At 46.9% G+C, this 22,401-nt stretch overlaps 2 protein-coding genes across 2 annotated transcripts in view; one reads left to right on the top strand and one right to left on the bottom strand.

Moving 5' to 3' along the window:
- Positions 1-14,889, bottom strand: part of LOC126993377 (uncharacterized) — a 39,257-nt gene extending 24,368 nt beyond the window's left edge. The window contains exons 1-2 of the mRNA XM_050852439.1: positions 14,819-14,889; positions 12,673-12,775 (exon numbers count right to left, since the gene is read on the bottom strand). The gene's annotated coding sequence lies outside the window, so the exon portion shown is untranslated. The remainder of the gene's footprint in view (positions 1-12,672; positions 12,776-14,818) is intronic.
- A 5,552-nt stretch (positions 14,890-20,441) lies between these two features.
- LOC126993376 (serine/threonine-protein kinase PAK 4-like) lies at positions 20,442-21,275 on the top strand. Its single transcript, XM_050852438.1, has one exon. The coding sequence runs from the start codon at positions 20,442-20,444 to the stop codon at positions 21,273-21,275; it is 834 nt and encodes a 277-aa protein (XP_050708395.1).
- Positions 21,276-22,401: the final 1,126 nt, after the last annotated feature.

Here is a 22,401-nt window from a genome sequence, read left to right as displayed (position 1 = left end):
CTTCTTTCTCTCTTCCATCTCTCACTTTTTATACTTTTCTCCCCTTCTCCTTCCTTCTCCTCCCCGTTTCTTCTTTAATTCCTTCTTCCTTTTATCTTTCATATCTCTTCTTCTCCTTCCTGTGCCTCATGGTGATGATTATCATCATCACCATCATTCTCTCTCTCTCTCTCTCTCTCTCTCTCTCTCTCTCTCTCTCTCTCTCTCTCTCTCTCTCTCTCTCTCTCTCTCTAGTCAGTAATGTCACGGTAGGAGAACACCTCGGTTCCTGCGATCATAAACTAGTGCGCGTTAACATTAGAGCTCAAACATCGGTGACTGAAAATAAAGTAAAGGTGCCCAATTCCAAACGAGCCAACTTCGTAGAAATCCGACGAAAACTAATAGATATGCAACTATCAGATGACGGCAATGTAGAGGACGCCTGGCTAAGCTTTAAAAATCACTTACTCACTCAGCAGGACACATTTGTCCCCTTGTGCGAGAAGCGAATTAACACTAATAAAAGCCCACCTTGGTTTAATAGCGAAATTAAACACTCAGTCAAGGAGAGAAAATTGTTTTACAGGTTAAAGAAAGAACAAAGCACGCCCGAAAACATTAGACTTTACAATGATGGCAGGCGACGAGTAAACAGATTAGTGCGTCAGGCAAAGCGTAGATATGAAGAAAATATTGCAGCCAACTGTAAAAATAATCCGAAATCCTTCTTCAGTTACATAAACAACAGAAAGGCGATCAGAAGCGGAATTGGACCCTTAACAAACAGCGACGGTGCACTAGTGACTGACAGCCAACACGTTGCAAACCTATTAAACAATTACTTTTCCTCGGTATTTAATACTAACAGTCCTCCCACCACTACCACCAACACCAGTATTATTATAAATCCCGGGCATGCATTGCCTAACTTTGAAATAACAACCGATGAAGTCCTTAAAGCCCTCAAATCACTTAAAACAAATAAAAGTCCTGGACCTGACAAAGTATATCCAACTCTGCTGAAAGAAACAAAGAGAGAAATACTCTCCTCCCTCACAACCGTATTCAATATGTCCTTGCGACAAGGCATCGTCCCTTCAGATTGGAAAAAGGCTAACGTGACACCGATTTTTAAGAAAGGAGACAAAAAAGTACCAGGTAATTACAGGCCCATTAGTCTAACTTCGGTTGTAGGTAAGCTACTTGAGGGCATAATTAGAGACAAAATTGTGAGTTACCTTGAAAGCGACTCATTAATTGGGGACTCACAACATGGCTTCCGAAACAAAAGATCCTGCCTATCAAACCTATTAACCTTTTATAACGACCTCTTCACTGTTTATGACGTAACCAAATCACTGGACGTAGTCTATCTTGATTTCCAGAAAGCGTTTGATAAAGTCCCGCATCATAAATTACTTTACAAATTAAAGCAAATAGGTATTGACGGTCAAGTAAAAAAATGGATCGCGAATTGGTTGAGCAACAGACAACAAAGAGTAGTGATTGACGGATTTAACTCAGAGTGGGCGCCGGTCACTAGTGGCGTCCCTCAGGGCTCGATTCTTGGCCCAGTGCTCTTCATTATCTACATCAACGACGTGGATGTTGGACTCAATAACCGCATTAGTAAATTTGCAGACGACACAAAGATTGGTAACTCGGTTCTCACTGACGAAGACAGGCAAAGCCTCCAAGAGGATTTGCACAAAATTTCAGCTTGGTCGGATAGATGGGAGATGCCCTTTAACGTAGACAAGTGCCAGGTCCTTCAAATTGGAACGAGGAATAAGAAGTTCGATTACGAAATGCGCGGCGTTAAACTCAAAAGCGTTCAGTGCGTCAAGGACTTGGGGGTCAAAATCGTGTCAAACCTCAAATTCTCACAGCAATGCATCGATGCAGCAAATAAAGCGAACAGAATGTTGGGCTTCATTAAAAGAAACTTTTTATTCAAGAATACAGATGTAATACTCCAGTTCTACAATAGTTTAGTCAGACCCCACTTAGAATATGCGGTACAGTTTTGGTCTCCCCACCATGCAAAGGATATTGCTAAATTAGAAGGTGTTCAGCGTCGGGCAACAAAAATGATCCCTTCCTTGCGCAACAAATCCTACGAAGAAAGGCTTTCTACCCTTAACATGTTCTCTCTTGAGAAACGTCGCCTCCGAGGAAAACTGATCGAATGTTTTTAAATACTTAATGGTTTCACGAATGTAGACAGATCAACATTGTTTATGATCGATGACACTTTGCGCACGAGGAACAATGGCGTAAAACTCAGATGTAGACAAGTAAATTCAGAGTGCACCAAATTTTTCTTCACCAACGTTGTAGTGCGAGAATGGAATAAGATTCCACCATCAGTGGTCCAGTGTAACACGATTGACTCCTTCAAAAATAAGCTCGACAGTCACTTCTTTCAACTTAATATCAACTAGAGTAGAAATGCAACGTTTTGGAGCCTTCTGATTAATGTAAAATCACTTAGGTTTAAGGACAGACCACCAAGTCCGGACCATGGGGTCTGTGTGGTCTGATTTTCTATGTAATTCTCTCTCTCACTCTCTCTCTCTCTCACTCTCTCTCACACACACTGTGCTCACTCACTCACTCTCACTCACTCACACACACTGTGCTCACTCACTCACTCTCACTCACTCACACACACTGTGCTCGCTCGCTCACTCTCACTCACTCACACACACTGTGCTCGCTCGCTCACTCTCACTCACTCACACACACTGTGCTCGCTCGCTCACTCTCACTCACTCACACACACTGTGCTCACTCACTCACTCTCACTCACTCACACACACTGTGCTCGCTCACTCTCACTCACTCACTCACACACACTGTGCTCGCTCGCTCACTCTCACTCACTCACTCACACACACTGTGCTCGCTCGCTCACTCTCACTCACTCACTCACACACACTGTGCTCGCTCGCTCACTCTCACTCACTCACTCACACACACTGTGCTCGCTCGCTCACTCTCACTCACTCACTCACACACACTGTGCTCGCTCGCTCACTCTCACTCCCTCACTCACACACACTGTGCTCGCTCGCTCACTCTCTCCTCCTCCTCCCCACACACTGTGCTCGCTCGCTCACTCTCACTCACTCACTCACTCACACACACTGTGCTCGCTCGCTCACTCTCACTCACTCACTCACACACACTGTGCTCGCTCGCTCACTCTCACTCACTCACTCACTCACACACACTGTGCTCGCTCGCTCACTCTCACTCACTCACTCACTCACACACACTGTGCTCGCTCGCTCACTCTCACTCACTCACTCACTCACACACACTGTGCTCGCTCGCTCACTCTCTCTCTCTCACTCACACACACTGTGCTCGCTCGCTCTCTCTCACTCACTCACTCACTCACACACACTGTGCTCGCTCGCTCACTCTCACTCACTCACTCACACACACTGTGCTCGCTCGCTCACTCTCACTCACTCACTCACACACACTGTGCTCGCTCGCTCACTCTCACTCACTCACTCACACACACTGTGCTCGCTCGCTCGCTCACTCTCACTCACTCACTCACACACACTGTGCTCGCTCGCTCACTCTCACTCACTCACTCACACACACACTGTGCTCGCTCTCTCACTCTCACTCACTCACTCACACACACTGTGCTCGCTCGCTCCTCTCCTCCTCCTCCCACACACACTGTGCTCGCTCGCTCCTCTCACTCCTCACTCCACACACACTGTGCTCGCTCGCTCCTCTCACTCCTCTCCTCCACACACACTGTGCTCGCTCGCTCACTCCCTCCCCTCCTCCTCCACACACTGTGCTCGCTCGCTCCTCTCCTCCTCCTCCTCCACACACACTGTGCTCGCTCGCTCCTCCTCACTCCTCCTCCACACACTGCTTGCTCGCTCGCTCACTCTCACTCACTCACACACACTGTGCTCACTCTCTCTCACTCACTCACTCACACACACTGTGCTCGCTCGCTCGCTCACTCTCACTCCCTCACACACACTGTGCTCGCTCGCTCACTCTCACTCTCACTCCCTCCCACACACACTGTGCTCACTCCTCTCCTCTCCTCACTCCACACACACTGTGCTCGCTCGCTCCTCTCACTCCCTCCTCCACACACACTGTGCTCGCTCGCTCCTCTCACTCCTCCTCCTCCCACACACTGTGCTCGCTCACTCACTCCTCCTCCTCCTCCACACTGTGCTCGCTCCTCTCACTCCTCCTCCTCCACACACACTGCTCACTCCTCTCCTCCTCCTCCTCCACACACACTGTGCTCGCTCACTCTCACTCCTCCTCCACACACACTGTGCTCGCTCGCTCCTCTCACTCCCCCACTCCCACACACTGTGCTCGCCCGCTCACTCCCTCACTCACCCTCACTCACACACACTGTACTCGCTCGCTCCTCTCCTCCCTCCACACACACTGTGCTCGCTCGCTCCTCTCCTCTCCTCCTCACACACACTGTGCTCGCTCGCTCACCTCTCACTCCCTCCTCCTCCCACACACACTGTGCTCGCTCGCTCCTCTCACTCCTCCTCCCACACACTGTGCTCGCTCACTCCTCTCTCCTCACTCACTCCACACACACTGTGCTCCTCGCTCCTCCTCTCACTCCTCCTCCACACACACACTGTGCTCGCTCGCTCACTCTCCTCACTCCCCACTCCCACACACACTGTGCTCGCTCGCTCCTCTCACTCCTCCCTCCCCACACACTGTGCTCCTCGCTCCCTCTCCTCCTCCCTCCCACACACTGCTCGCTCGCTCACTCTCCCTCCTCCTCCCACACACACTGTGCTCGCTCGCTCCTCTCACTCCTCACTCCCCACACACTGTGCTCGCTCGCTCCTCTCCTCACTCCTCCCTCCACACACTGTGCTCGCTCGCTCCTCTCCTCTCACTCCTCTCCCACACACTGTGCTCGCTCGCTCTCACTCACTCCTCCTCCACACACTGTGCTCGCTCGCTCCTCTCCTCACTCACTCCACACACTGTGCTCGCTCCTCTCACTCCTCCTCCTCCCACACACTGTGCTCGCTCGCTCCTCTCACTCCTCCTCCCCACACACTGTGCTCGCTCCTCCTCCTCCTCCTCACTCACACACACTGTGCTCGCTCGCTCACTCTCACTCACTCACTCACACACACTGTGCTCGCTCGCTCACTCTCACTCACTCCCTCACACACACTGTGCTCGCTCGCTCACTCTCACTCACTCCCTCACACACACTGTGCTCGCTCGCTCACTCTCCTCCTCCCTCCCACACACACTGTGCTCGCTCCTCCTCACTCTCCTCCCTCACTCCCACACACACTGTGCTCGCTCGCTCCTCTCACTCCTCCTCCCACACACACTGTGCTCGCTCGCTCCTCTCCTCCTCCCTCCCACACACTGTGCTCCTCTCCTCTCACTCCTCCTCCTCACACACACTGTGCTCGCTCGCTCACTCTCACTCACTCACTCACACACACTGTGCTCGCTCGCTCACTCTCACTCACTCACTCACACACACTGTGCTCGCTCGCTCACTCTCACTCACTCACACACACTGTGCTCGCTCGCTCACTCTCACTCACTCACACACACTGTGCTCGCTCGCTCCTCTCCTCCTCCCTCCACACACACTGCTCGCCCGCTCACTCTCACTCCCTCACTCACACACACTGTGCTCGCCCGCTCACTCTCACTCCTCCTCCCACACACTGTGCTCGCTCGCTCCTCACTCCTCCCTCCTCACACACTGTGCTCGCTCGCTCCTCTCCTCCCTCACTCCACACACTGTGCTCGCTCGCTCCTCTCCTCCCTCCCTCACACACACTGTGCTCGCTCCTCCTCTCACTCCTCACTCCCACACACTGTGCTCCTCGCTCCTCTCACTCACTCCCTCCACACACTGTGCTCCTCCTCCTCACTCTCACTCCTCCCACACACTGTGCTCCTCCTCCTCCTCTCACTCCCTCACACACACTCCTCACTCCTCCTCTCCCTCCCTCACTCACACTCTCTCTCTCTCTCTCTCTCTCTCTCTCTCTCTCTCTCTCTCTCTCTCTCTCTCTCTCTCTCTCTCTCTCTCTCTCTCTCTCTCTCTCTCTCTCTCTCTCTCTCTCATAGAAGCAAGTCTCAAATAACTTAACCATATATATGTGCACGTTTACGAAATAATAGCATTTTCAAAAGATACTTTTTATGTATCGAATAGTATTCCCTACATGCTAGGAAAAAAGCCAACGAAAATGGTACTCTCACGGCAAACTAAATTAAACTTAATATATAATTATGTTTAATGCTTTATTAAATGCTCAACGAGATGAAAAAAACAAAGCAAAACTGTTGAATAAGGTATAAAAGTGGGCTTAAGACAAGGGTGCGTCATGTCACCATGGTTATTCAATATTTATATGGATGGTGTTATTAGAGAAATGAAGGGGAAAGTTGGGGAAGTTGGAGTAAGACTGTTCGATGAGGGAAGGAAGTGGGTACTGAATTCAATACTGTTTGCTGATGACACGGTGCTCATTGCAGAAAATGAAAGTGACCTACAAAATTTGGTCAGTGTTTTTGATAGTGTCTGTAACAGGAGAAAGCTGAAAGTAAATGTCAACAAAAGTAAAGTGATGGTTTGTGAGCGAAGTAGAAGTGAGGTTGTAGATTTTGTATGCCCATATAGAATGGGAATTGAATGTGAAATATAATTTTTTTTTTTACAGCTAAGGAGACAGCTCAAGGGCGTAAAGAAAAAAAACACACGCACAAAAAAGGCCCGCTACTCACTGCTCCAAAACAGAGGTTAAAGGAATGTCCAAAATCAGAGGTCAATTTAGGGATGAGAGGTGTCCTGATACCCTCCTCTTGAAAGAGTTCAAGTCGTAGGCAGGAGGAAATACAGATGAAGGAAGATTGTTCCAGAGTTTACCAGCGTGAGGGACGAAAGAGTGAAGATGCTGGTTAACTCTTGCATAAGGAGTTTGGACAGTATAGGGATGAGCATGAGTAGAAAGTCGTGTGCAGCAGGGGCCGCAGGAGGACTGGAGGCATGCAGTTAGCAAGTTCAGACGAGCAGTCAGCATGAAAATATCGATAGATGATAGAAAGAGAGGCAACATGGCGGCGGAATTTGAGAGGTAGAAGACTATCAGTATGAGGAGGAGATCTGATGAGACGAAGAGCCTTTGATTCCGCTCTGTCAAGGAGAGCTGTGTGAGTGGACCCCCCCCAAACACATGAAATGCATACTCCATACGAGGGCGGACAAGGCCCCTGTAAATGGACAGCAACTGTGCGGGGGAGAAGAACTGGCGGATATGGTACAGAACGCCCAGCCTCGAGGAAGGTGATTTAGTAAGAGATGAGATATGAAGTTTCCAGTTGAGATTTTGAGTTAAGGATAGACCGAGGATGTTTAGTGTTGAAGAAGGTGATAGCTGAGTGTTGTTAAAGAATAGGGGATAGTTGTATGGAAGATTATGTCGAGTGGATAGGTGGAGAAACTGTGTTTTGAGGCGTTGAAGGACACCAGGTTCCTCTTGCCCCAATTGGAAATAATAGTAAGGTCTGAGGCTAAGCGCTCTGTTGCCTCCAGCCTTGAGTCGTTAAGTTTCTGTAGGGTGGATCTTCTATTAAAAGAAGTTGAGTAATGCAGAGTGGAATCATCGGCGTAGGAATGGATAGGCCAGTTGGTTTGGAAAGAAGATCATCAATGAACAACAGAAAAAGAGTGGGAGATAGGACAGAACCCTGTGGGACACCACTGTTAATAGATTTAGGGGAAGAACAGTGACCGTCTACCACGGCAGAATTAGAACGGTCAGAAAGGAAACTGGAGATAAAGGTACAGAGAGAAGGATAGAAACCGTAGGAGGGTAGTTTGGAAAGCAAAGATTTGTGCCAGACCCTATCAAAAGCTTTTGATATGTCCAGCGCAATAGCAAAAGTTTCACCGAAACGGCGCAGAGAGGATGACCAAGAGTCAGTTAAGAAGGCTAGGAGATCACCAGTACAACGCCCCTTGCGGAACCCATACTGGCGATCAGATAGAAGGTCAGAAGTGGAAAGGTGCTTTTGAATCTTCCGGTTAAGGATTGATTCAAAAGCTTTAGATAGACAAGAAAGTAAAGCTATAGGACGGTAGTTTGAGGGATTGGAGCGGTCACCCTTCTTAGGCACAGGCTGTATGAAGGCATACTTCCAGCAAGAAGGAAAGGTAGATGTTGACAGGCAGAGGCGAAAGAGTTTGACCAGGCAGGGTGACAGCACGGAGGCACAGTTTTTAAGGACAATAGGAGGCACTCCATCAGGTCCATAAGCCTTCTGAGGATTGAGGCCAGAGAGGGCATAGAAAACATCATTTTGAAGAATCTTTATAACAGGCATAAAGGAGTCAGAGGGGGGATGAGTAGGAGGAATATGCCCAGAATCGTCCAGAGTGGAGTTTTTAGAAAAAGTTTGAGAGAAGAGTTCAGCCTTAGAGATAGATGAGACGGCAGTGTTGCCGTCAGGACTTAGGAGTGGAGGGAAAGATGAAGAAGTAAAGTTGGAGATGTTTTTGGCTAGATGCCAGAAGTCACGGGAAGAGCTAGAGAAAGCAAGGTTTTGGCATTTTCTATTAATGAAAGAATTTTTGGTTAGTCGGAGAATAGATTTGGCACGATTTCGGGCAGAAATGTAAAGTTCATAATTATGGTTAAACTATTTATCGAGGTGTGCATTTTTCCCGCTATATCATGTAGTTTACTTTTTTCATGGTGAAGTATTCCCAACTAGCGGGCTCTCTCGTTTGTTTGTTTTTGTTTTGCTCTTAGGCTGCTTCCTTTACTATAAAAAATGCCTCCCCGCCGTGGCTTCCGTGTCCCTCAAGCCCATTTTGCTCCCCACGTCGCCGCTATCGTCTCCCGGCCAACCCCCGTGCCCCGTCCCGTCCCTGTCGGCACGGTGTAGGGAGCTTGCGTCACGTATATTTAAAGTGTCAGTTATTGGCGCTGTATAACGCGAGGCGCCGCGTGTCGTAGGCTGACCATTAATTTCACTGTCCATCCTCCATCCTTCCCCTCCCTTTTCCTCTTCCCTCCTCAGCCTCCTCTACCACCGACCTCTATATGTTTACCGGCGGAGATAAAAACGAATAAAATTGACTACCGGTGAAATATATCTTAAATAATGAAGTAAATTAAAAATCATCGCATACGTAACGAACATCTACATGTGTGTGTGTGTGTGTGTGTGTGTGTGTGTGTGTGTGTGTGTGTGTGTGTGTGTGTCTCTCTCTCTCTCTCTCTCTCTCTCTCTCTCTCTCTCTCTCTCTCTCTCTCTCTCTCTCTCTCTCTCTCTCTCTCTCTCTCTCTCTCTCTCTCTCTCTCTCTCTTGTACTATCTTTCACCATCCCTCTCTCTCCTTCTCTCCCTCTCTCTCTCTCAGCTGATTTATTTCCATTTTCCTTTATTTCCACTGGTTTTATCTTCGCGTCTTCCTTCCTTCCTTCTTCCCTTTCCTTCTTTCCTTCCTTTCCTTTCCCTTCCCTTCCCTTCCTTCTTCTCTATCCTTGTGATTCATAATGCGTAGTTCTGCGTCCATCTCTGTCACTCTATTCCGTCTCACCCTTCCCCCGATCCTCTTTTTATATTTTCACTGCATCGCTCACTCACTCGGTCTCTCATTCTCATCAGTGTGTGTAATAAGAATAGCGGATATTACGAAGGGCTGAGGAAGGGTCTGAAAGGTTGAAAGAGGATCAGGAGTAGGAGGAGGAGTAGGAAGAGGAGGAGGAAATACAATGAAGAACAGGAGAACGATAATTGAAGAAGAGATCGATGGCAAGAAGGGAAATACATGTGAGATGAGATTCGTAGAAGAGGAGGATAAAGAGGAATTAGTAAGAGGAGGAGGAGGAGAAGGAGGAGAAGGGAAAGAGCAGAATGGACGAGAGAGAAAGAAGAGAAGAAAGATGGAAAATGAAGGAAAATAAAGAAGTAGATCGTTGAAGAGGAAGAAAGATAGATAAAGAAAGACTGAAGAAGAGAATGAGAAGAAGAGGAGAAAAAGGAAAGAGAACGAGGAAAAGGGAGAGAGAGACAGATAGACAGATAAATAGACAGACATGCTAATTATTTCGGGTATATTCCACCACATACCTCTCCTCTCTACGCCTATGAGGTAGTTTCATGGTCAGAGGAGCTTTGATAGAGAGAGAGAGAGAGAGAGAGAGAGAGAGAGAGAGAGAGAGAATGGTCCATAATGTGTGACATTATCTCATGTGAACGAAATCGGCTCGTGGGTCAGTGAAATGTTTCGCTGTTCACATGCCCGTCAGATACGAAATGCTTTTGGGCTCAGAGCAAAGTGAAAATGACTCGTTTTCTCCACAGCGACATACGCCTCAGAGTGAAGAAGTTAACATGAAACTCAAGTAATATATTCACTTAGATCACAGTCTGTATATGCTTTACAGTCTGTTCACTTCAGGACGGTAAGGAGTCAGTTTGGCGCATGGCGTCACATATTAGGCTCCTTTCAGACGACGCGGGCGATACCCGCGTCCGCGCTTAGGCGCGGACCCGCTTAAACTAATTAGTTTACTGATGTTTTCAATGTAACCTTTCACATGGCGCGGGCGTCGCCCGCCACGGGCGATCGCCCGCGTGCGAGCGAAATGCAGCGCGGGCGCCCCATGGGTTGCCCGCGGGCCCGCCTCCGCGCCTAGTTGCTACAGGGTACAGCGTCTAATGCATGTCTTCACACGTCGCGGGCAGGCCCGCGACCCGCGCACTTCTCCGGAGGAAACTCATTCAATAGTCTGCTGGATTTCAACGTGATTGGTTGTGCGTGACTGTCCCCTTGCATTTAATATGGAGGCTAATATTGATACAGAGCAGTTGATATCCCTTGTGCAAGAGAGACCAGCTCTGTGGGACAAGTCACGTGAATGCTCCAGTCTTGCTCCTTTCAGCAATCAAGGGATGAATCCATAATCTCCTTCTATGTCTCTTCTTCTTTCGCAAATGCAATAGGTAGAGGAGACGAAGGCGATCACGGTCCATGATTAGTGCGTGCAGAACACAAACTGGTGAGCCAGATGACGAGGCCCGTGGGTGGCAGGTGGTTTTCACCCGCGCCGTCTGAAAAGGTACGCGGAAGCGGGTGTGTCCGCGCTTAAACGCGGACGCGGGCAGTGCCCGCGCCGTCTGAAAGAAGCCTTAGGCTTCCTCCTGCCCGGGCCACGAGTGGAAACTGTTTGTGTGCGTACATAGCTTAACTATTACCATTTCTTTTTTTTTCGGCGTCGCAGACGCCGATCAACAGATTACCTATCTTCTAAATGTTGTTGTTGTTTTCTTTAAGTTGTTTTCCTGGCTTGCCTATGCATTGTAGACATGACACTGTGTAATAACATTTGTTAGCCCTGATGAACCCTACAACATAGCATTACAAACAGTCAGCTTTTTTTTTTTTTTACGTCTTGGCCTGTGGCGCCGGTAGGTCTTCATAGTAGGGCCTGATGGGCGGCCCCAGCCCGTTGTGGTCCAGGCAAGTATTTACAGTGGCGCCATCTTTACTTTTCAGCATTCTCCATTTTAGACCCCGAGGTGCATAATAGAAAATGTTGGGTGTGTGTTGGAGGGTCATGTGACGCCGATCATCAAGTACAGTTTTTGTGCTATTAACGCTTGTTATTTACTACTTTTATTTTCATAATCATTAGTATTTCTATTACTATGATGAACTTTTCTAGTTAAACCATTTATTATTATTATTATTATTATTATTATTATTATTATTATTATTATTATTATTATTATTATCATTGTTATCATTATTACACACATACCCCAAAATAAATGTTTAGGGATATTTGAATTTTTATTTTATCTTCATTATGTTAAAAATTATATTCATGCAAAAAAATAATAAAAGCTAGAAGTGTCCTAAAACTACCTTGTGCGATTTTAGTTACATATTGTACAAGTATAGGCAGGGGAAAAATTCCATTTCAAAAGTAAATACCGTCACCGGTATTACCGATATTTTGAGGAAATACCGGTATTACCGGTGCCATGACTTATACCGGGAAGAGGCGTACCCGTATTATTTCAGGAAACCGGTATCGGCAATACTGGTATTTTTGTCGATACTGCGGTGTGTGAGGTCCCGGCAGTACCCAGAGGTCGAAAATAATGAGCAGGGAACCCTTCTCTCTCTCTCTCTCTCTCTCTCTCTCTCTCTCTCTCTCTCTCTCTCTCTCTCTCTCTTTCTCTTTCTCTTTCTCTTTCTCTTTCTCTCTCTCTCTCTCTCTCTCCTTATTACATGTGAATCTGCATCATAGATACGATAACATGAAAGCCTTATTTTAAAGCTAGAAACGTATACAAGAACAATATAAAGCAAGGTGTAATGTATAGAGAGGTAAGCACCACAGATTAGTGGACAGACAGACAGACAGATAGACAGGTAGGTGGAAGACATACTAATGACGCCTGGAACGTAAGAACATAAGAGCGTAAGGAGTCTGCCCAGTAAAAAAAACTTAGAGAGAGAGAGAGAGAGAGAGAGGGGGGGGGGGTCATTACACATCATTATTCACCTAACCAGCCGAGACCCCACACTCTCAAAAAAACACAAAAAACATGAAGTAACCACACGAACAAGCTACAAACACAAGCAAGTAGTACTTACCATTATCCAGGGCGCGTAGGAAATGACGGGTCACCTTCGCTGGCGGTAACTGGCAACTTATACTGTTTGCACTGTTTCCAGGTTTTCTTTTCCACACTATTCACTGTAAATTTGAAAGGGTAACTTAATAAAAGGTAATGAATGGTATAAAAAAGTGTTTATCATGTGGTTCTGGGTGTCCAAGTCTAGTTAATGTGTTAGTTTGAATGGGTGATATGATATATATGATGAGGTGGGATTTGAAACTGCCCACTCGTAACCTGTATATAAGAAAGGGTAACAAATAACATGAGTAAATGCTAGAAAATGTGTTTGTTATGTGTTCTGGTGTCTGAATGTCTAGTTGAGTGAATGGCTGCTATGTTAATGAGGCGAGAATTGACACTGATCGCTCGTAGCCTAGCAACTTACCTCGCAGACAAGGTAAGAAAAAAAAGAAAAAACTTTTTTTTTAAGAGGCGCAAACAAAACACTAACACGATTACATCACTTAAAAACAACACTAACACATTAGTAACCAGCCCACATCACAAAGCCCAAATACTCAACACACAGTTCCAATCGGTGTACACACAAGAACACAACCTGACACCAAACATGCCACACAGCCCCTTCCCCCCATAGCCCCCCTTGACATCACGACTAACGGAATACAGAAATTCCTGGAAGGACTCGACACAACTAAATCCACACGGCCCGACAACATTCCCGCCTTCATCCTTAAGTCCTTTGCCCCCATCCTTGCCCCCATCCTTCAGGCCATATTCACCCAATCACTGTCATCCACCTCATTACCCTCTGAGTGGCTTTTGGCAAACATTAATCCTTTATTCAAGACAGGTGACCGGACTGACCCTGCCAATTATCGCCCCATCTCACTAGCATCGATTCCATGTAAAATTTTCGAACACATACATAATACTCAAACACATAATGAATCACTTTGACGCAAACAACATCCTTACTGACTCACAACACGGCATTCGACCTAAACGCTCATGTGAATCGCAACTCATCACTACAAATAACGACATTACAAGGCTACTTGACTGACGTGACATTAAACAAGTTGACACTATTGTTTTAGATTTTGCCAAAGCCTTCGACAAAGTCCCGCACAAAAGACTGACATTAAAATTGAAATACTGCGGTATTTCAGGACCTATTCTTCACTGGATCACTGCATTTCTTACTAACAGGACTCAACGTGTTCTTCTTGACGGATCTTCATCCGACACTGTCCCTGTTTCTTCAGGTGTCCCACAAGGCACCGTTCTAGGCCCCTTCTTTTCCTCCTGTACATTAACGATCTTTCACTGTCAACGCCTAAATCTTCCACCAAACTTTGCCGACAATAGTTTACTGTTTAGAGCAGTAAAGACTACTGACGACTGCAGACTACTACAAAACGACTTGGACGCCCTCGAGCGGTGGGAGGGCACCTGGCAGATGCACTTCCGACCAGACGAATGCAAACTATTAAGATTCACCAGAGCTCAAAACCCCCTCCATCACACTTACACTCTCCATAATTCAGATTTGGAATCAGTTCACACACAAGTACCTTGGCATCCATCTCTCAACTAACTTGAAATTCAACACCCACATAGACCATATCAGTGCCACAGCCAACAGAACACTGGGGTTCCTGAGGAGGAATATACTTAGCTGCACACCTGACATTAAACACATAGCTTATGACACACTTGTGAGACCAACACTGGAATACTGCTCCACGGTGTGGGATCCTCACACACACAAAAACATTGATAGGCTAGAACAAATCAACATCAAGGCGTCAAGGTTCATTACAAACAATTACACTCGAACGCCTGGCATCACAACACGGATCAAACAACAGATATAACATGGAACCTCTTCACATACGCAGACAAGCACACAGACTTACACGTATGTACACGATCACAAACACTCACATTGTCATTGACCCACAAACATACCTACACAACGCAAACAGTCAACGTACTCGTAACACACACATCCATAAATACCAAACATATCACACAAACACTGACGCATACAAGCACTCATACCTTCCACGCACCATACGTGACTGGAACAGCCTCCCTCAACAGATTTTAGACTGCGGTACAATACTCATTCAAAAAAACAAATACACACTCACTTGTCACCACAACACACCAATACTAACAATTACACTTGATTCACTTCCCTCCCCTGCACACTCGGCTACCCCGGCCCCTCAACAGCCAACAAATATGCGTGTTATGCACCTATACAGGTGCCCTGCGCATTATTATCCAGATTCAGATACCATATGAAGCAACGACTAAGACCGAGACAGATAACTGGACCCTTGATAATAAAACGTTACCTTAAATTAACAGTCTCCCCTCCAGCAACCTTGTGCATTAGATTAACTCACTCACTCACTCACTCACTCACTCTCTCTCTCTCTCTCTCTCTCTCTCTCTCTCTCTCTCTCTCTCTCTCTCTCTCTCTCTCTCTCTCTCTCTCTCTCTCTCTCTCTCTCTCTCTCTCTCTCTCTCTCTCTCTCTCTCTCTCTCTCTCTCTCTCTCTCGCACGTAATTATAAAACCGTAATTACTCAAGTTTCCCGTCATGCACAGAAGCTCCTTTACGTATATACTTCACCCCAAGCCAATTACCGCTCGCCTCATTAGGTGTGACGCCCTTAGCGGAGCAATGAAGACAACGGGAGCGTGTTTTGCGGCTGTGTGAACGAGGAAAGGAAGGGAAGCTGACGGATGAGGTGCGAGGGGCGACCGGGACAGGAGGAGGAGGGAGAGGAGGAGGAGGAGGAGGAGGAGGAGGAGGAGGAGAGAGTGATGTAGTGAGAAAGATGGTAGAGAGTGAATAACAGAGAGGTGGAGGAGAAGAAGGAGGAGGAGGAGGAGGAGGAGGAGGAGGAGAGTGAGTGATGCAGAGGAAGATGATAATGGAAATGAATAAGAGGAAAGTGCAACTCCTTGTCTGTTCTCTCATTATCATCATCATCATTATGTGCGAGGAAGTGTGTGAAAGGAGAGGAGGAGAAGGAGAGGGAAGAGGAGGAGGAGGAGGAGGAGGAGGAGAGGAAATGACAAGCAGTGGAAGATGATAAAAGTAAAAAAAGAATAAGAAAGTGCTACAGTTATTTCATCATATCATTATCATCATTATTATCCTTATTAATCCCATCAGCTCGTCTCTCGTCTTAACAATGCACGTTACGGCGTCAGGAAAATACCTCCTCGACATCTAAGGGAATGCATTAATATCACATAATAAGATTTAGTGGATTTTTCATGCGTGTGTTCCCGGCTTCATTAGTGCTTCGTGAGAGGAGTGTAGCGGGTACTGTTATGTTTAGCGAAGCACACACACACACACACACACACACACACACACACACACACACACACATACTTGAATACCATTGGACAGAGGGCTTTTTTTCCGCATTATTATTTTCTTTTTGCCCTTGAGTTGCTTCCTTTACTATATAAAAAAAGTCTCGTATATATTCCTCGTCCTTTCGCTTGTGTTCTGAACCTCTGACATGTTTCGAGTTCACAGCCACAAAGATTTCGATCCTGTGAGTGGGGACATCCATAGCTCGACAGGTTACCGACTTTGTATTTATGTACGCGAAAGTTAAGTGAATATATCGTTTAATTAAAGTCTACTAGGCAATACATAGGGTCATATTCTTAAACATTTCGGTACCCAAGGATACATACACATTTGACAAAGCTTTCGTATGAGTTTTTTGGGCATTTCCCGAGGTACTTTTATGACCCTGGTAGTGGTCTGGCTCTTGTGCCATGAATGAAAAAACAAAACCCCCACAATACCCACACATATCGGCGCCCAAGGACACACACACACACACACACACACACACACACACACACACACACACACACACACACACACACACACACACACACACACACACACTAACACACACACACACACACACACACACACACACACACACACATTTACCAAGGCTTTCGTAGGAGTTTTGGGCATTTCTGCAGGTACGTTTTTGACCCTGGTGGTAGTTCTATCCTTCTTCTGTACAAACACTCATGAAAATCTGATCAATCTCCTTTTCGGCCTTTGGAAACAGTTGACGTGGGAGGCGGAGGCGGCTGAGAATACTGAGCTTAGTCTTTGCTACACAACGCGAGACTTGTAGGGAAAGAATCAAAGTCTCGCAAGGAAGAACTAAAGAAAAGAAAAGAAATACATATATAGAGAAAAACATACACTATTATCAAGCAATACACTCGAATTAAACACCCGCATTAACCCTTTAAGGGAGACTCGCTGCTGTATCCGACGCACCATCAAAGCGATTCCAAAGTCGTTTAGAGATAATAACCAAAATCCAGTTAGGGAAGCTCCGGGGGCGGCGTCCTTTACGGGAGCCATACTGGTAATTACAGGGCTCTCCAGACTGACGTGATGCGCTCCAGTATGATTTAGCGTTTTTTCTAATTATTCCCGTGACTTCTGGCATCTACCGCCGTCTCATCTATCTCTAAGGCTGAACTCTTCTCTCAGACTTTCTCTAAAAACTCCACTCTGGACGATTCTGGCCATGTTCCTCCTACTCACCCCCCCCCCCCTGACTCCTTTATGCCTGTTATTAAGATTCTTAGGAATGATGTTTTCTATGCCCTCTCTGGCCTCAATCCTAAGAAGGCTTATGGACCTGATGGAGTGCCTCCTATTGTCCTTAAAAACTGTGCTTCCGTGCTGACACCCTGTCTGGTCAAACTCTTTCGCCTCTGTCTGTCAACATCTACCTTTCCTTCCTGCTGGAAGTATGCCTTCATACAGCCTGTGCCTAAGAAGGGTGACCGTTCCAATCCCTCTAACTACCGTCCTATTGCTTTGCTTTCTTGTCTATTTAAAGTTTTTGAATCTATACTTAACCAGAAGATTCAAAAGCACTTTTCCATTTCTGACCTTTTATCTGATCGACAATATGGGCTCCGGAAGGGGCGTTCTACTGGTGATCTCCTTGCCTTCCTAACTGACTATTGGTCATCCACTCCTAGCACTCAAAAGCCCTTGATAGTGTCTGGAACAAATCTTTGCTTTCCAAACTAACTTCCTACGGTTTTAATCCTTCTCTCTGTACCTTTATGTTAAGTTTTCTCTCTGACCGTTCTATTTCTGCTGTGGTAGACGGTCACTGCTCTTCCCCTCAACCTATTAATAGTGGTGCTCCGCTGGGTTCTGTCCTATCTCCCACTCTCTGTTGTTCATAGATGATCTTCTTTCCAAAACGAAATGTCCTATCCATTCTTACACCGATGACTCTACTCTGCATTACTCAACTTCTTTTAATAGAAGACCTGACTATTATTCCCGATTGGGGCAAGAGGAGCCTGGTGTCCTTCAACGCCTCAAAAAGACAGTTTCTCCACCTATCCACTCGACACAGTTTTCCAAACAACTATCCCTTATTCTTTGACAAAGTCAGCTATCACCTTTTTCAACATTAAACATCCTTGGTCTATCCTTAAATCAGAATCTCAACTGGAAACTTCATATCTCTGCTTTTACTAAATCAGCTTCCTCGAGGCTGGGCGTTCTGTACCTTCTCCGCCAGTTCTTCTCCCCCGCACATCTACTATCAATATACAGGGGCCTTGTCCTCCAAAGAATGTAGTATGCATCTCACGTGTGGGGGAGATCCACTCACACAGGTCTCTTGGACAGAGTGGAGTCTAAGGCTCTTCGTCTCATCAGCTCTCCTCCTCTTACTGAGTCTTTTACCTCCTATATTTCGCCGCCATGTTGCCTCTCTTTCTATCTTCTATCGATATTTTCATGCTGACTGGTCTTCTGAACTTGCTAACTGCATGCCCCCCCCTTCCCGCGGCCTCGCCACACACGACTTTCTACTCAAGCTCATCCCATTACTGTTCAAATCCCTTATGCAAGAGTTAACCAGCATCTTCACTCTTTCATCCCTCATGCTGGTAACCTCTGGAACAATCTTCCTCATCTGTATTTCCTCTTGCTTACGACTTGAACTCTTTCAAGAGGAGGGTATCAGGACACCACTCCTCCCGAAACTGACCAATCTTTCGGCCGCTCCTCTAACTCTTTTTAAAAGCAGTGAGTAGCGGGCTTTTTTTTCACATTTGTTTTCGTTTTTATGCCCCTGAACTGACTCCTCTGCCGTAAAAAAAAAAAAAAAATCAGATAATAAGACAAACCGCAATATTACTACTTCCTGACGCGGTAGGTGTAGAAAAAGTAAACATTCAGGGTCATTTTAACACAAAGAAAAAGCATTACAGATGGAAAAGACCAAAACGAACGTGAAGCGCGCTGTTCTTATTTTGCGTTACGGAAAAGGTTCAGAAAATGAGATGAAGTACAAATTACTACTTCGACGCGGTAAGTGTAGAAAAAAGTTAACATTAAGCGCCATTTTAATACAAAGGAAAAGCATTATAGATGAAAACAAAACAAAACATACAAGATGTGTTCCGGTTTGATTTAGCGTTACGAAAAAGTTCAGAAAATACAATAAACCACAATATTACTACTTCAACGGGGTAAGTATACAAAAAAAGCTAACATGCAGCGCCATTGTAATACAGGAAAAGCATTATGAAATGAAAAAGGCCAAAAACGATGAGGCTGTACAGACACAGAACAACACACTTCAGCGTTCGTCCATTGAAGCTTGCCGGTCCATGCACGCACACATTGTGAATAACAAAAAACAACGATGACAAAGAATGTGAAGGTCACTCACACTTACCCTGCCTGCTCCCAAACACGGCCTTCAAGCCACTCTGCAGCAGCTCACCTGAAAAGAGGAAAAAAAAAAAAATTCTGATTCAAAAAGAAAAGTAGTTTGAATCTAATTAGTCAAAAAGAGAACTTATTTAAAGTGACATTCACCTATGGATAAGAATGCCTTGAGTCCAAAGAAATATCCCATAAAATCCCTGAACATTTGTCTATATATAACAAAGAGACAACCAATTCGAAGTGATAACTATCTATGGATAAGAATGCCTTGAGCCCAAAGATATATCCTATAAAATACCTGAACATTTGTCTATATATAACAAAGAGACAACCAATTCGAAGTGATAACTACCTATGGACAAGAGAATGCCTTGAGCCCTAAGATACGTAAGTTCTGAAAAATTTCTGAACATTTGTCTATATATGAACTCTTTGCATCTCTTTTTCTCTCTGCCTACCTATCCCTCTATCTATTAATTTGTCTGTCTGCCTCTCTGCCTGTTCGCCTGTCTATCCATCTCTACAATATACTCAAACATACACATCAGCTCCCTAGCTGCAAATAGGGCTACTGAGAATGAGGACACAGTCATTACTGATTAACATGCAACCACCGGGTGGTATATATGTATCTCTCTCTCTCTCTCTCTCTCTCTCTCTCTCTCTCTCTCTCTCTCTCTCTCTCTCTCTCTCTCTCTCTCTCTCTCTCTCTCTCTCTCTCTCTCTCTCTCTCTCTCTCTCTCTCTCTCTCTCTCTCTCTCTCTCTCTCTCTCTCTTCTTTTTCCAGGAATGTGTGTATGTGTGGTCTGAGTGAGCATTGTGTGTGTGTGTGTGTGTGTGTGTGTGTGTGTGTGTGTGTGTGTGTGTCGTCCAGCTCTGAGTTGCGGCCTATGCAGTGTCAACTCCAGTCTCCGCACACCAACCCAGGCTGCCGCGCCGCCAACCGAGGTTAGGTGCTGGATCGCGACACCTATATAGTCATGGACACAACGAGCCATGTCTTTCTCACACAGCACCCGCCTCGTGAAGCTGACGCAGGAGCGCATCAACACGCTGGTGGCCGAGCACAAGCAGGTGCTGGGGCGCGGCGCCACGTGCAAGGTGTACCTGGTGGAGGAGGAGGGCGAGCTGTGCTGCCTCAAGCTGGCCAGGGACCGCCGCCTCGCTGCCATGTTCCACCAGGAGTTTGACGTCCTGCTGGACCTAGACGGCGCGGCGGGGGCACCCAAGGCCTTGGGCACCAGCCTCGGCTTCCCCGCCATGCTCACCACCTTCCGCGGCCACAACACCTTCTGCGACCTGCCCCGCCTCGCTCGCCGCGAGACGGACAGGCTGGCTGCTTTCGTGGCCCTCGCCCTCGGCGTGAAGCAGCTCCACGCCCGCGGCTACGCCCACAACGACATCAAGGAGAACAACGTGGCGGTGTGCCGGGGCGCCGACGGCCGCCTGCAGGTGTCGCTCATCGACTACGGCGCGGCGCAGCGGCTGGGCACGAGGGTTGGTTTTGTGGGAGCGAGCACGCGGCGCACGCCCTGGCTGGCCCCGGAGCTGCTGGGCGGCGGCCGCTGCTCGCGCGCCGGGGACGTCTTCTCCCTCGGCTACGTCCTCAGCAACATCCTGGACACCTGCCACAGGTACTACCCCGCCCTGGACGTGCTGGCCGAGGCCGCCATGGCCGCAAACCCTGCACGGCGACCCTCGCTCAAGAAGATCTTCAAGGCGGTCAACAAGTTCGCGGGCCAGCGGGACGAGGCGGCGAGGAGGGAAACCTTCGTCCGGCGAGTTCGCAAAGCCTTTTCCTGCCTCTTCCCGCGCCGCCGCCGGTATTAAGGAGACACGAGACCCAACGGAGGAAGGTTTTACTAAGGAGTTAAGTTGTTCCCTCAAGGCTACGACATATTCTTTCTTTTCTTTCAACTGTTTCCACTACATGTATCTATATATTCTTTTACTTTCTTGCTATTTTCATATCAACACTTTTCGCATACCTTGCCAACCTTCCCAACACCTACGCACCATATGGATATCTTCCAACCCTACGGTTTCTGCATCTATTTAACTTTTTCCCTTGTTTAAGTATTTACTGCATCGCTGTTTTCATATCTTCAACACTTTTTTCCCATACTCTATATAATCATTTAGGACAGTTCTTTTTCATTATTTTGATATTACCCAAGACCTTCCTGATGTTACGTCCCTTTCTTTCATTTTCTTGAACTTATTTCACTTATATGTATCATGTATCTATCTACAATCTGCGTCGTACTACACTTTTCCTTTTTACGTTTTTGCCTATGGCGCCGATAGACTTTCATGGTAGGGCCTGATGGTCGGCCCCAGCACGTTGTGGCGCAGGCAAAATTTTATAGTGGCGCCATGTATTGTCTCATACTGCCCTCCCGGAGCTCATCTTTGATCCTAGAATCTAGAGTCAGGTTGATAGTGGTCTTCTGGACAGCCTGCAGGTAGTCTTAGGCCACTCGGCGGTGACTGATAGATCCCAGTTTGTGGCACTTCGTGGGGCGCGAGCCAGCGTCGTCCTGGACGCGGCGCCGTCACGCTATTCATTCAGCCACTGCCTCCCATATTATTAAAAAAAAAATTCCTCTCATATTACATTATATCAACGCGAGACGATGTATGTGTCTCATTAATACTACTAACCTGTTTATAAGATTCGTTTTATAATTGGCTGAGTGGTTAGCGTTCCAGCGCCGCGTATAGAACTACTCAGTTTCGCGTCCCGCCCGCCACCACAAGCTGTGATTTTTCAGTCACCGCCGAGTGGCCTGAGACTACCCATATACTATCATGAAGACCACCATTCAACCCGAACTCTGGATTCTACCTCTCTAAAAAGAGACGATCAAAGATGAGCTACGGGTGTCAGCATGACCCAAGCAAGATGGCGCCACTATAAACACGCACCTGCGCCATGACGGGTTGGGGTCGACCA

The sequence above is a fragment of the Eriocheir sinensis genome, unplaced genomic scaffold, assembly GCF_024679095.1.
Source record: "Eriocheir sinensis breed Jianghai 21 unplaced genomic scaffold, ASM2467909v1 Scaffold608, whole genome shotgun sequence".
Classification (NCBI taxonomy): Eukaryota; Metazoa; Arthropoda; class Malacostraca; order Decapoda; family Varunidae; genus Eriocheir; species Eriocheir sinensis.
Note: the sequence above shows the minus strand (reverse complement) of the source record. Positions and strands in the feature narration are given on the sequence as shown.